Here is a 15,095-nt window from a genome sequence, read left to right as displayed (position 1 = left end):
CATAGAGCATCTTTGTCGTTTGCATGGGCGTGGACTACATCGTGGAGTGCTCTGCGGCTGACATGAACGCTAGCTTCGTCGCATCTAGCGGGCTAAGTGTCCCAGCCCGTTTGGACGACTCCCGCGTGATTGCACAACATGCCACACAGTTTGCGGCGACTTTGACGCTCAGCCTCGCGCTGGCGTCTGCGTCGAGGCATCGCCTCGTCGAGCACACCCGTCCCCACACTGCACTGGACTCTTAGTCGGTCGGACCGCAGTGGCTCCAATCGCAGGCATTCCTCGATCCTCAAATGAAGCACGCTCAACACATGCCTCGTGTTTGTCTGAGGATGGAATGCCCAGACATCCAGGGCTTCCAGGGAGTAGAAAGTACAGTCACCTCCGAACACGAAACATGGGAATCCGCGATTCCGGCTTTCCTGTCTATCCGGATAGACCGGGCATGCCGCGTGCCAACGTGCCAGAGCGTGGAACGACACGTAAGTCTGACTGGACTGTGCCATGGGTTGAGTCAGTCGTCAATCCTCAAGTGAACGCCTGGCCCTCGATTGCCCTGTTGGATCACCATCGTGTGCACCGTGTGCCCTTGTGTTGCGTGCCCCGCTTGGTCAGCGCGACGCCAATCCTGGATCTCGCAGTCTGTCCATCTATTGCGATCCGCGCTCAGGGCTCGGCTGGCGCGGATGGTACGGCTGGGACGCCTGGGGCGGCAGCTGGACTTGTCGTAGACGGCATATTCGCGGCCTCGCGGACCGATGAACGCACCGCTGTGCTGTCGGACCTCGGCATGCTCACCAGCCTCTCACGTCGCTCACCGATCACCGACAGCATACCGGAATACCGGGGTGACCGGGTTTGCTACCACCAGTCTAACTGCGGACGGCGTCGAGTCACCGCCTGTACGTCGGTCTATCATCCTCAACGGCGACTTCTGAACTCCATTCACGGGCTGATCTGGGTGATCCGCCCCACAGCCCCAATCGGCGCAGACAGCTCCACTTATCCTTTCCCCACTGATCCCCGGTGCTTGCTGTGCTCGCTCCACAGGCCGCCTGGCGATCCAGTGCTCCACGGCGACTGGGAGGGGTACTCGGGCAACTGTCTGGCCCATGCCCGACGATGAGTGTGAAGAGGGAGGAGTGTGCGAGGCATGGGCTAGGGTATGGGCAGAGAGGTGCGGGGCAAAGTTGAGAGGCCGCGGATAGCCACAGCCGGTCGAGGTAAGCGTTATTGTCCGTCACCTTGACCTCGGCAGGAGCTGAGTGTATGTACGCCAGCGTCACCAACTCCCAAAGTCTATGTCGAATGCATTTGATAAGCGGAGGCTGTACAGTCAATTCGGCGGGATCTCTGGTCCAAGGCGGTGCAGTGATTTCGTAGGTGGCCGTGACATGAGAGTTAATGAGATCCTGCTGACGGATATGAACGGCTTGATGGCGCACAGGAGCCCAGGGGAACGGCGCAAAGTGCTCCGCCTTGTTGAAGCAGGAGCAGGCGAGGATTACGCAGCACCCAGCACCAGCAGTTGACGGAGTCAAAGTGACAGACACTCTGATTGTGACGGAACCAGGGCCTGTAGGACCTCAAGCTCCTGCGAAGGTTGTGCGCCAGGGCGAGCAGGGCAAGGACCCACTTAGATAGTGCATCAGGTGACCAACATTGCTCCGACTGTCCGATCCGACCTCCGTTCTCCGAGAGTTAAGTGGCCTAGTACCCCAGCTCATGGTGGAGGAAGGCCTGCGCAAGCTGACCAGTTTAAGCTCTTGGTCGCTTGGGACCGGGCCAGCATAACGTCGTGACCGATGAGCACCAGGTGAAGCTTCGCAGCATCGCTTTCCTCGACACAGACCGAGAGGAAAGTCGGTTGATAGCCGATGTCACGTCACGTGCCCCAGAAGCCTCGGCTGCCTGTTTGATTCCGAGACATCGGTCAACGCCGGCGGCGGATACTCTCGATGTTTTCGATGTTGTGAGTAGAGAGTCTAGAGAGAGAAGTGCTAAGCTCTCGCTGGTGTTAGTGGAATCAGACATCGAGTCAGCCATGGATCACAGGCAGCGCGGCCTGGAAAAGTAGAAACGATGGGGATGCATTACCCTGTGCGCAGTATAGGGTTGCGGTGGTCCTGCACATAGGCAGTTTCAGCTGCTTCTGTTCAGGATAAGCGCAGCATTTCGATGCGTTTGCTGCTCGGGAGCGAGAAACTCGGGCACCATAGATGACACAAGTGCTGAGCCCAATCATTAATGTTCAAGACATGTCACTCCAGGACACAGCCAATATCTTAGCCACACCAGTGCGCAGTTAGGGGTCGGCGTTCTCACGAGCGCAACTGAGGGCTGAGCGACGCTAAACCCCCAAGCAATGAGCCGATAATAAGCCGAGACCGTTCATAACAACAACAACTCCGTCAATCAGAAGCTGACGCGGCCCGGGTCCTCGGAATATCTGGAGCCCCATGGCGATCCAAGCTTTGGGGTTAGTGGTCAGTGTGAGCACGCTGTGCACTAGGTTTCCTCCGGATCCTGGCGGCCTTAAGCACGAGGCACAGAACAATGGCGACCTGGGCAGAACAACAATGGCTGTGATTGCACGGACAGCACAGGGCATCGTCTCGCGGTCATTTCAACACTGAGCTTCCGCTTGTAGGCGGACAGAGATTTTACTCGTTGTTGACCGACACCATTCTCCAGCTCGACAGACCGTGAGGCTTTGAGCCACACTCGTTATCCCCGTCGGCTAGGGTTGGCGGAGATCTGCGCTCGGACTACACACCATGGAACGGCCCGAGCGGACGGAGATCCCTTAGACATGCATCTCTTCCGGAGCTTGCATGAACGTCTCTCTCCTTGCTAAGAGCGTGGTCATTGCGATTCAGACACGGGGACTAGGGTTTGTTGAAGGCCATCTCAGCATGACAAACGAATCCCTCTCTCAGACCAGCGCGATAGCCGCACGAACCAGGAGACCAACGCGCACAATTGCATAGCGGGCCGTCCAGCCATGAGATGCCCTCTGGACGATACTTCCCCTCTCGTTATCCCTCCGAGTGCGCTATGAGTATACCTTACTCACAGGCGGTACACGCCCGCTCATCCCTGCACATTCAAGCAGATGGAAGTACTCTGCCAGAGGCAACCGCTTCGCTTTGACGTCGCAGGCTATCAGTGGGTCCATCGACATGACATCGAAAGCCTGCTGGAAACTGGAGTCCGTGAGTGATCACCTCCGCCGGAGCCAGATGCCGCCGCACCAATAGCACGGGTGGCGGGCATTGGAGAATGTGAGAACAGCTGTCAGCGGGAACTGTCAGTTCGAAGTCAGCGACGACTACCATGCCTATCCGCTGGGGAGCGTTGGCGAAACAAGGAGAGAGTCGAGAACCGGACTCCTGGAACAGCTGGCACACTTGGTAATCGTGGATGAAGCGCGAATGGCTCGGGAGTCAGAGGGTAGAGGCGAGGCTTCGGAGGCTCTGGGGTCGTACAGCAAGTAATCTGATAGCCAGCAATGATTCCCCAAACCATCTCCACTCCCGGTCGTCGTTTCCGTCGAGGATGTCGCGCTGAAAGGCATCGTGAGGGGACCGTCATCACCGAGCAAGATGAGCTTGGCCATGGCATGTGGAAGCCATAACTACTGTACTCACTCGCACGTCCGAGCTCCATCAACAACGGATCCGCACAAAACTCGCTTCGATTCCAGAAATAAGAGCGATCGCAAACACCACCACAACAGAAGAGCAGGACGCGTCACGGACCGCAGGGAGTCGCTGCATGGCTTCTCCTACCGCCCGACGAAAAAACTGGACGACAGCGTTGTCTATGACCGCAGGAAAGGCGTCAAGCATCTGAAGCAGGGAGACTACCACCGCACGGGGCTGAGGCTGCTGCTCAGCACTGGTCATTGGCGAAGAACGATGAAAGCGAAAGACTTGTTCGTCGGGTGATATGCTGCGTCGCCACGATGTATCACCAGTGGCGGACAACCGTGCTTTACCCCATCCACTGTTGGGTTCGGCTTCGTGCTCGTGCAGTTCATGTCACTACCCACATCGCATGGGAACGCAGTTGAAGAAGTTGGATTGATGCGGCCTCGGTGGTGGATTGGGAGAGCGTTCCGAACGAGGTTGTAGGTGAGAGATTATTGCGACAATACTGTGCGATAAGCGCGTAAAAGTCTGAAGTTCAGCGCAGAAGAGGCTCGTTTTCTTGACGACATCATCCAACCCCAGGCGACTGACGGTGTAAATTTATCAGCACTCGTCAGAAATGCTGGGGTGATCAAAGAAGCCCGCGACCTCGCTGTCGGTTAATCATCACGCGTCCACTGCCGGCGTGGGCGAGGCAGGAGTGGAGTCGCACGTTGCGTTGAGATTGACATGTGAGGAGTGCGGGGTATCGGTCGCCAAGATAAAGAAGTAGGTGATAACATGGGGGAGAGGTGGGCGAAGAGAACCGAAGGAGAACGAGTGATGAACTCTCGTTTAAAGTAGTCCTAAGGTTCGAGAGCCTGACGCGACTGTTAAAACCAATAGCGGAAGTTGTTTTCGTCATATCATCTCCGACTGCGGAATTGACGCTCAACCCGCCCGTGAACCAAACTGCAACAGAAGATGCATGATTAAATCTTAGTACACGTTATCTTGTCATGTTAGAAGGGTGGCTGACAAAGAGAGGTCCTCCCGGGGAGGTGCTGGGTCAATAAAAGACTGTCCTCGTGGCCCGAGCTCGCCTCCTTCATACCTCACTCGCCGTCGCTTAAGTCGCTCCCTCAGGAGCCTCTCGCATAGCGTCTCCCAAAGGTGTCTTAGGAGCTAAAAGAGGGGCAGTCCAGGTGAGTGTGAGGTCTTCGACGTGGCCGTGTCCAATGTGGTCGGGCACGCGCGCTGACGTCCAGTGTCTCGGGTATGTGCCTGCTAGGAACTCGACAATACGTTCCCCCTCAGCACCTGCCGCAATATCGACTTCCGGCTGATTGCATATATATGAGGTTCGGCCACCAAGTCGCCTTAGGCCGCAGCCAAAACTCCAGATCCTTCCGAGGCCTGCGGGCTCTTTCACGTCTTACTTGCTGAGGAAACCATCGCAGCCTTCACCCTCTGCGCGCCCGAAAATGAGCATCGTTACCTCTTCGTCAACGATGGCTCGTTTGAGTCAGCTTCGACGACGTCATTCCGCATGTTGGTCACAGACTCAGCAATAGAGGAGCCCCATGAACTGTGACGTGCAATGTAGTGCACTGATGCGGGTAGCAAGCATGTGGATGGCTTACATGCGGATGGCTTACGTGTTGCACGATGCGGGGGGCCTTGTTATCCGTGAACTCATGCCCAAGACGTCGTGATCTAACACCGCTGACTATCACTTGTCGATAGCAAGCTGTTCGGGGGGCTACTTGGAAAGGCAGTGAAGATCCGACATGGTATCTGTAAGTTCGCCTGGTGCTTCATAAGTATCTGACGATTGCAGACATCATACCTTTCTGGACTAAATTCAAGCGAGATGTGTTCTCACATCTCCTAACGACCCGGAACTTCTCTTTCAGTCCTTACTATCCACTTCTAGCCTCGACGGTTTCATCTCAACGTGAGACGCCTGGCATGCGTGTCCACGTCTATAAGAAAGATACTGAAGTTGTCTTGGCCCGCAGATCAAGCATGGGATCGCTCAGTCTACCGCGTGCGGGCTGTACAGCGCGGCGCCCAGTACACGATGGGAGGACAGCTGGGTGGGTTTCCTGATTGAACACAGGCCGTGTCAACCAATGTGCTGTGGGGGCATGAAGGGGCAACGCCGCTTGGCTTCGGAAGAAGCGACGGGCTACGCGTGAGCTGGAGAGGGTGTCGCCAACCCAACTGCTGAGGGCTCCAAGTTTCGCAAACCCGGCGTCGACAATGTGCGTATTGTGCCCAAGCTATCTCATCACAGTCTTCACCACTGACAATACTCATCCAATCCTAACATTTGGCTCCCACCAGGCGAATTTCAGGCCACCCTCACAGCACCCCCTCTGCCGCCAGACCACTTCCGCAACGACTCCGCCCTCCGTCCTTGTGTCTCTGTGTCGTGACCATAAAGGTACTTCAAGCTTACTCGGACCTGGTCTCTCACTCTGCTGGGTGAGCAGAGGGATGAACCCCGCTCATGCTGGAGTGATGGCCGAACTGCCGGGCGTCGCTCGTGCCGTCGCCTCTCAACCTCGAATCTAAGTGCTCTTACACGGCCCACGGTCCCGCGCAAGCCTCGGCACTGCCTCTTCCGAGATCTGAGTCTTAACCTCCAGACAAGAGACAGGAGCACTCTCGAATTGGCAGGCGCAGGATGCACATTTCTTTGCGCTCCACCGCGACCTCCACCGACCGGCACTCGAATATCCAAACCCATCCTTCAGAGGTCCCATCGTCTTCGGTCGCTAAGTGAAGCATCCTCCTGAACGCGCGCAGACTTATTGCACGATACTGAAGCAGGTGGCTGCATTTTCTGACCGACTGCTTCGAATTTTGTGCAGTTTTGCTGGATATTCTGAAATCGTCGACCTGGCTGTCGGCCTGGCTGAGTCGGCTCCACTCCGACCGCTCGAGTGGGTATCTGTACCATGGACCAGCCAGCACCCACGAGGCTGCGTGAGCTTGTCGCTGTCTGCAGTGAGCAGAGGGGTAGGAGAGAGTTGTGATGCCCCCCTAAGCCTGGGCTGTACAGGTCTTGAGCCGTCAGCGGCCGTGCGATGCATGGGGATACCTCAATCTCCGATCCGCACATTAACAGCGGTCCCTCGAGAACGTCTTGGTCTTCGAGCTCCGCGGCGAAATGACTCTGCCGTGTATGGGATAGCAGAGCCAGAGATGAGAAATATGCAGTGCATATTACCCACATCTAATGCCCTCATCGCCCTCCATCGTGCGCTGGTGGCGGCAGTCTCACTCACAACCAGCCGTGATTCTCGGCCATGGCTATTGCCGAGAGCACGAACCTCCGCTGATTATCTAAAATTGCTGTAAAAGAGTCGCAAAGATTGAGGAAGGCCTTCTTCAAGTTCAGGAGTCGCTGCTCCATCCCTCGAGTCCCCGACCGTCGGTTCGAACGGTCTCGCCACCCGGGGGGCTGTCAGTCTACCGAGCGTATGGCTCGGCCTTTTTCTAGCCGTCCAGGCAAATTACTGACTGCATTCTGATAGGCTGCACACAATACATCAGGGAGCGATGAACAAGGTCCACATTGCGCAAGCTGCCAAACGACGTCCGTCCGACGTCCACCATTGCTGTCCGCATCCAGAGTGCGGACCGCACCATCGTGCTGACCTGTCGATCCGCAAAAGCCACTCCTCGCCACTCAGCAGTCAGTTCCGCACCGAGCTGATCTGAATCCCCCCGCCATCCTCCGCATGTTGCCACCCGAATCGGGCGTACCATGGGAAAGGAAGTGAAGCTCTCCTCGTGAGGCGACCGAGGGTTGGTGGGGCGTTGTGGCAGTCCTAAGGTTCAGTTGTATGTGCAGGGATCCGGGAGCCGAGTAAGCAGCAGGGACGGGTCACGAGATTGCAGGGCCGGGTGGGTTGGCGAGGAACGGTGTGGATCTGGGAGGATGCTGCCACACTCGAATAAACTGTCCGGCACGCGTCTGTCCCTGGCGGACTCGTTACCGTCGTAGATGGACTGGGCTGAAGTGCAAGACTTCTAACCGAGCAACAAGGCCTTCAGGTTGGGGGCAAAGTGGCAACATGGTGCAGCACCAGGAGTGGGCGCTAGAGGTCGGCCACACTCCAACGTGGGAAATTCGATTAATAATCGCTCAGGTGCTGTGACGACACTCGCCACGGTGGCGCTCCAGAGACCGCACATTGGGATTTGTGGCTGCGGACTAGTCATCGTCTAGCTCAGGCAAGTAGGCGTTAGGGCGTGGGGCCGATGAGAGGCGAATGGGGCGCGCGTGAGTGGCACGGGTGGAAAGCGGTTGCGGATCCGCCGCACCGCATGAGGAGGCGGAACCGTCAGAATAACCCGGGAGGCGAAAGACTCGAGCGGACAGTGCTGCTGCGCGGGAATCGCACTCTCCGGCTTGACCAGGAGCCTCAGATGTCAGAGCACGAAGCGGCGTCGGGAGGCGCAAGAAGGAGCCAGGTAAGCTCAGGCGCCGCGAACGGAGTGTGATGCTTGTGCTTCAAACGCCGCAACTGCGCTCGCCACATGTCAGCATGCGATATGATGCCACTTGAGGTGTGAGCCGTGGGAGGCGAGTTGAGGGAGGTGAGCTATATTCGCGCGTGTTGTGTGCCTCGGACGGTTGAAGGGTGGTCGTCCCAGGTACTGGGACGTCCACCTTAGTTCATGGGCCGACTGCGGAATGTAGTGACGTCATGTGTGTCCGAATCTTGGGTCAGACATGCCGCCGCGCGTCAGGCAGACGATTGGTGTGAGCCGCGACGTGGCGGAGGGTTAACGGTGTAATAATCCATCCGAGAGAGGGCGCTTGGGCTTGCGTCTCTTTGCTGCGAGTGCACTCTTGACTTGGCTTTGGGGATCAGCGATCAGCAATGTGTCAGTACTGCGCAGTGGCACTTGAGCAGAGAAACCGAGATGGGGTCGGGTTTTCCGGACCCGATACCGTTCAGGCACGACCGCGATATCCGAGCATTCCGAGCCCACGTTGCCTGACCAGCTACGCCTTGGACAACCAAATGCTGAACATGGCAAGGTACGAGGCCGCGTTGAGGTTTAGACACCCAGCGGTGGCACTTGCACGGCGACTGTCGCGGATCTCGGCACAAGCTAGGTGTAGGGTATGCTGCGCGGGCCGTTCGATTCGAAGCTACCCTGGACCTCGAGAATCCCAGCTTCTAATCCTGTCGCGGCTCGTAAGGAAAGCCCATCATGATAACGCCGCGGAGCCTGCCCTGATAATTGCCAACGGATTGACGTTCAAGACTGAGGAAGAGAGCGGGGCGAGCTTCGACTGTCAATGATGACGGGGCGGCGAGGAAGGCTAGGAAAGACAGGGACGGGCATGAATCGAGAAACCTTCAGCGGAGGAAGCCCATAAACGAGCTCGAGACATGATTCACAACGATGAGAGGCTGTCGGGTGGTTCGCATGTTCGCCAGGCGACACATGAGAGAAAAATCAAGGGAAGGCGACGAAGGCAGAGCTGATCATTGGTGTGAACAAAGAGACGATGTCAAAAGGCAGACGCAGCGATAGGAGCCGAGTAACAATGGTGTAGGTATCGGCTGCAAATAGGCTCTGCACGCACCTCGACAGGGAGAGCCTTGTAAGCCATGCGAGGCACAGCAATTGCATAACTGGCTGCTCTGTTGCTCTGCAGGCAAGCGCCGTGCACGGTCAACGGCGCGCGGCCCACGGTCCGGGACCTGGCTGCGGCCGAAAACATGGTTGAGCCTGATACAGCGTGCGGAGTCATTCCAGGCTGACCCCGACGCTCGGCGCACAGGACACCGGGTGACTGTCGCGGTTGACCAGCGACACCGGCAACTAAACGCAGCGACCACAGCCTAGAACCCCCAAACAACTGAACTAAGCATACAGGCAGCCTTCCGATTTGAGTCAGCTAGCTACGTCTTTCGCCCTCTGGACCAGGAGCCCGCAGCTTTTCCTGCAGTGGCTCCTGAACTGAATGATCGTCCTCCCTGCGCATGCCGGCCCCAGAATAGGTCTGTCGTTGGATGTTCGGTCTCTAGTCATAGGCTAGTGTTCGCCTTTGCCTCGTTCCGCTGTCTTCCCTCATCCCCTCCTCTTCGGCTCGTTTGCACATGCCAGGCTCACTGCAGATTATGGTCGCGTATGTTTGCTTTTATGAACATGCATTGACTGTTACAAATCTGGTGGATACAATTACAAAACTCAATGGGGTTCTGCGCAACCAAAAGAAATCCGAATCATTTCCATGCGTAATCGATGTCGACTGAGGCATCTCATCTGCCGCTGAGCAGCAGAAAAGATGGCATCCTCACAAACTGGATGGGGCCGCCGCAGAGGGGGCGCCACCACGATCTTTGAACGTGAAAGCACGATCATTTCTACTGCTCGGTCCACCCCTGGACGAGCGCATCCACGCTTGCGTCCAGTCCCTCCTCCAACTCGGGGACGTTCACCATGTTTCTAATGCCATTGGCCGATGCGGTCGTCGTAGTGTTGTTGTTCGTATTGCTGTTGTGACTTGGCTGGTTGAACTCATTCGATCGACTGCGCTCGGGCCAAACTCCTGCTACGCCTGAAGCCCACATCCAACCTTCTCCGAGGTCACGGGGAAGGTGACCCCGTCTCATGAGCGAGCTTGGCATCGTGAAGCGCTTGTGGCTGGGGGCAACGTGACCTAATCGCAAAGGCGGTTTGCTGCCGGGCGAAGTTGGCTGATGACTAGCGGGCTGAGCGCGCATCGCAGCCTGAGCGGCCGAGATCATATCGAGACGTTGGTAAAGCTCATTCAGGCGTGGTGAGCGCCAAGTCGGAGTCCGAACCTCAAGCACCTTCTGATCGACACCCTCCGCCCAACCGCCCTTGCCTGGCTTCTGGGGCTCAGGACTGTGCGATCGGAGCACCTCGAGCCAGTGACCGCGCCTGCTGGCTGACTGCTCATCTCCCTCATCTTCTCCGGCTGAAGAATACTCAGACGACATATAATCGATGTGGAGGGCCGACTGAGGCAAGACGCTGCCAAAGGAAGGGTCTAAAGCAGCCTTGGCACGGCGCTTTTGCTTCTGCGAACCGAGTCAGCAATGTCACTATCACAGGGAAGAAATCCAGGGGCAAGAGGCGCTCTCTCAGGTAACGAAAGAATGGCCTACGTGGCCTGCTCAGCGGGCAAGTCCGCTGTCATGTACCAGCGCGTACCGATGCCAGATAACCGCTCGGACGTTTGGAACGAACAACCGCCGGTAGGATCGCAGCAGAGGGACAGACTGGGCAGGCGATAACGGCGATCACGTCATGCCATTGGAGGATAGGCCGGCGAGGACGTTGATCACCGGCTGCCTGATACGATGCGGCCGTTTGCCCACTTCCTAATAGCCTTGCTGAGGCGGAGTGATCCCCGCCGATCTCGTCCAACGTCATCGCACGAGTCGGACCGGCATCCAAGACGGAGTCCGCTCCGACTGTGCCGGCCTTCCTTCGCCACCTCGGAACAACAGTAACGACGGTTGCAGAGACGACGACAACTTACCAGATCCTTGCGTGCCCATCGGCGCCTGTTCTTCACATACTTCTCCTTCTTCTTGGCGTGTTTAGGGTCCACTTCCGCCATGTAGCGTTTTGCGAAATTCTGGAACGCGGTGCGAGCTGCCGTCTACGATGTCAGCAAGACATTTTCCCAAGTTATTCCGACAGACCAAGGGCCAGGATGCTCTTCCTCGTCCTCCATCCAAACGGAAAACGGATAGCACGACGAGAGGCCCTACCGGCGACACTAACCTTGACAATGTCCTCATCCAAGTCTTCAGGAGGAACCTTGTTCCAAACCTGATAGTTGCGAGCTTCTGTGATGAAAAGCGCGCACACTCGGTCAAGCCACTGTGATCGCGTCAGCATTTTGCCCCAAATTCCAGCCCGCTGCCTCTGAGCCTGAAAAGCGTTTCCGCATCCATTGTCCTTCCAATGGAGATCTTTGTCGCGGTCTTCATGCACGAACAAGGCACCGCGCCAATCAGACAGCGCCACCAAGCGACACGACGCAATGACGGCGTAAGGGTACTCACCTGCGCATTGTTGGGATCACTGACGCCTGCAGGCCAATTCGGCACCCAGGCGCCTACCTCGGGAGGAGCACTGGGGAGGGTTAAGGCTGTTGGCGGGGGCAAGTCATCGTCCAAGCCGATGTTCATGGCATACCGCATCTTGGTGCGAATAGCGCGAGCAAGCTCGACCCGTCGTCCCTTCTCAACCCTTTTACCTGTCCCTTCATCACGCTTCTTCCTTGGGGGCGACAGCGCCCGCTTGCGGGAACCAGAGCGCTCCCGGCTGGTGTGAGAGTAGGGAGACCCGTAAGGTGGCAGAGGGGCGTGAGGAAGCGCCGGAGGTGTGGGCTGCGTAGGTGTCACAGATGCACCGCGTGGGATTGAATTCTGCTGTGCAATGTGCGGGCTGTGAACCTGCTGGTGAGACTGATGGTGCGGTAACGCATGGTGGTGCGAGGTTTGCGGTGAATGATGGTGCGGTGGACCATGGCCATGGTTGTGAGAGTGGTTGTGGTGTTGCATGTGAGCTTGTTGGGCGATCTGGTTCGGGGGTGGCAGTTGAACGAACTGTGGCTGGAAGACTGGCATTATGTCTTGAACGCCGCCTCCAACGTTTGCGAGCGCTCGGCGCAACCGGATGACTTCTTGCTTGAGCTGATCAACGGACCAGCCATCGAGCGAGGCGATGTTGTCGTATTCCACGGGTTGCAGGTTGGCGAGCGCCGAGATGAACGACGCGGTGTGGTCCTCTTCCATAATCCTATAGCATCTGGCTGGCTTGGGATCGGTTTCGGATGGCGGCAGTCAGGTGGTGTCGATGTGAGGGCCAGACCGATGAGAGGTGATGATGTCGGGAGGGAGTGAGGATGGAGGTCAAACGGGGTCGGTGAAGATGAGAGCTGGGCCGCGGGGGAAGGCCGTTGACGGTGAGGATGAAATGAAGAGGAGAGAGGTATGAGATATCCGGAGGTGGCGACATGATAGTATATCAATACTGGGACAGGATGCAGGAGACATACCGCAAGCACATGGCAATGCCGAATGGCACACTGCGCACAACAACCCAGACGGCCAGGATAGCCAGGATCCAGGACGCCCGGCGCGCCCAACGCATATCGCGGACGCCTGACGCCAGGGATGCCGCGTGACGTACTCACGGACAACCCTTTTAACTCCGACCTGACACTCGCCTCGCGCCCTGACCGCACCATGGTTCGACAATTCGACGCTCGACCTCCGCACTCGATGCATCAGACGCGCTCCTCGTCGACTCCATCCCATACACACTTCCGCTCATCTGCATCGACAGCACAGCCCGCTTCCACTTTCCCAAGCCCTCCCCAACTCGTCATCGCCCGCTGATCCTCCTCTACGAGCCCCGTGTTCAGCCCGATCTCCCATTTTTGCTGTCTCGCCGCATTCTCGCCGTCTTCCTTCCTCCCTGCTTCTGCTTTTCCATGTGGTACGTTGGCTCCTATCCCTGCGGAGACTCCCTCGTTCTGGGCCAGAGAGCGGTCCGGCTTCCAGCGAATTCCCAATGATACGCCGGGCTCCGGACATGACAGGAGACAGCTGGGGCTGGCGTGCTCGATCTGGATCTGGGCAGGGGCGCGGCGGAAATGGGTATCACGTCTCCGGATCGAAGATTGACGGTTTTCGCAGCAAGCACATTTTGAACGCCCAAGTGTCCATCAGGGCGCCCTGCTGCCAGAAATGGTTTGACGTAAGTGTCTCGAAGGCTTGGGATCTGCGCGCTTGTGGTCTCAGGCAACAACGACTTTGTCCGGCACTGGCGATGGGCCCGTCGTCATGCGCCTTCCCGCACCATCTGCAGCAAACAATTGCAGGCGCGAAGGCAGGAAGGATTGATAGGGGATGGTAGGGGGGTGGCCGCCCGCAGGGCTGAACGGCCGGAGGGCCGAGGACCGTAAACCAGAGTCAGCGTTGAGGCTAGAAGAGCAGATGACCAGGTCTTTCCCTGGGTGATGTTTCTAGGCTCATGTGCGCGTGCGCGATTTGGCTGGCGGAGTGCGAATCAGGTAGTTTTCCGGGGCCGCTGGACTTTGGGCAGAATGTCCCAGCCCAGCACGGCGAGCCTCCCATGTGCCTTCCCCGCGGCTGACCCCGCCATGCCCGGCACGCCCGTGCCCAGGTGCCCATTCCGCACCTGCTGAGCTTGAATGTCCCAGGGCCCGAGGCTCGAGTCTCACCAAACCCCCCAGCCGCCCTCTTCCACAAATCCAAATCTTGCACTCCGGACTCGAAGCCTCCGCTGCACCCCTTACGTCACACGGACTTCCTCGTCTGCTCGGCCCTCTCAGCCTACGGAGCATACCTCACACCTCCCTCCGCTCCCTCGGCGCCCGGGCGGCCTCGCCGTCGCCCTCACTCCGCGCACCGCTGCCGATGCCTCCACTGCCGAGTCGTCGCTGACTCACCATCCCACAGTGCCCCGAATGTCATGCTGAGAAGTCTGACCATCCGCTCCGCCGCACGACGGAGATGGTTTTCCTATGCAAGAAGGTGAGGACCGGCGATAGTCGTTGCATACCCCCCCTGCCATACATGCTGATCCAATCACCAGTGCAAGAAGGCTTTCCGCAAGGACATGACCCAATACGAGGAGGCCGACGAATACTGCCCCCACTGTGACAACCACTACGTGAGTACTGCAAGCATCAAGTTGACTCAACCGGGAGCGTCCGCCACTGCTTATCGGCTGAAGTCGACATGTGATGCGGAGTCGTCTCCGTTGAGCCGGATCGGCGTGCCTGAGTCGCCCAAGATCTGCGGAACTGCCTGCGGCCAGCACGGCCCTGGACTTTTTCGGATAATCTTCCGCTCGACGCGTCAGCGATCTCCAACTTTTCTTCGATGCGTGGTATCATGGCTGACACCTGACTTCCAGGTTATTGAGGCCAAGGAACCGAAACCTATGCTTGGCGTCGAGGGAGAGGACGCCCGCGTCGACAACCGTATGCTCAAGGATGACCGCGAAAAGGAACGGGAGGGAAGAAGCTTGTTCGGCCGGGATCTCAGTGACAAGATTGAGACCCCTATCTGGAAGACTCAGCAGCAGTGAGGGCATGAATATCCATCCATTCAAGACCTTTCCTGACCTTGGCCCCTGATCCGACACGAGTTGTGGTGCGGAAAGCAGAGTGTGAGCAACAAGGACAGACGTAAACAATCTCGGCTGAGGACTTTTCGCGACGTCTCTGAGGCACGCCGACAGGGACTGGAGTCGGACAGATTCGGTGCGCCCAGCCCGGGCAAATGTATTCGAGACTACGCTGCGGATTTCGAGCATCGGGCTAGTCTGCTGTTGACGCCCAGAGGACACTTTCTTACCCCGATCCGGGACCTGTCTACTGAGTGCAGCTCGGTGGTCCAGGTCTCGTCACCG

At 57.7% G+C, this 15,095-nt stretch overlaps 2 protein-coding genes across 2 annotated transcripts; one reads left to right on the top strand and one right to left on the bottom strand.

Moving 5' to 3' along the window:
* Window positions 1–10,033: 10,033 nt before the first annotated feature.
* A1Q1_03559 (uncharacterized protein) lies at window positions 10,034–12,445 on the bottom strand (the record flags this gene model as incomplete). The annotated part of the gene is made up of 5 exons (XM_014323357.1): window positions 10,034–10,714; window positions 10,848–11,120; window positions 11,179–11,294; window positions 11,345–11,525; window positions 11,711–12,445. The coding sequence occupies 5 exons, from the start codon at window positions 12,443–12,445 to the stop codon at window positions 10,034–10,036; spliced, it is 1,986 nt and encodes a 661-aa protein (XP_014178832.1).
* A 1,746-nt stretch (window positions 12,446–14,191) lies between these two features.
* A1Q1_03558 (zinc finger protein) lies at window positions 14,192–14,771 on the top strand (the record flags this gene model as incomplete). The annotated part of the gene is made up of 3 exons (XM_014323356.1): window positions 14,192–14,212; window positions 14,274–14,351; window positions 14,598–14,771. 3 exons carry the CDS (start codon window positions 14,192–14,194, stop codon window positions 14,769–14,771), a joined length of 273 nt encoding a protein of 90 aa, XP_014178831.1.
* Window positions 14,772–15,095: the final 324 nt, after the last annotated feature.

This window comes from Trichosporon asahii (assembly GCF_000293215.1).
Source record: "Trichosporon asahii var. asahii CBS 2479 unplaced genomic scaffold scaffold00056, whole genome shotgun sequence".
Classification (NCBI taxonomy): Eukaryota; Fungi; Basidiomycota; class Tremellomycetes; order Trichosporonales; family Trichosporonaceae; genus Trichosporon; species Trichosporon asahii.
Note: the sequence above shows the minus strand (reverse complement) of the source record. Positions and strands in the feature narration are given on the sequence as shown.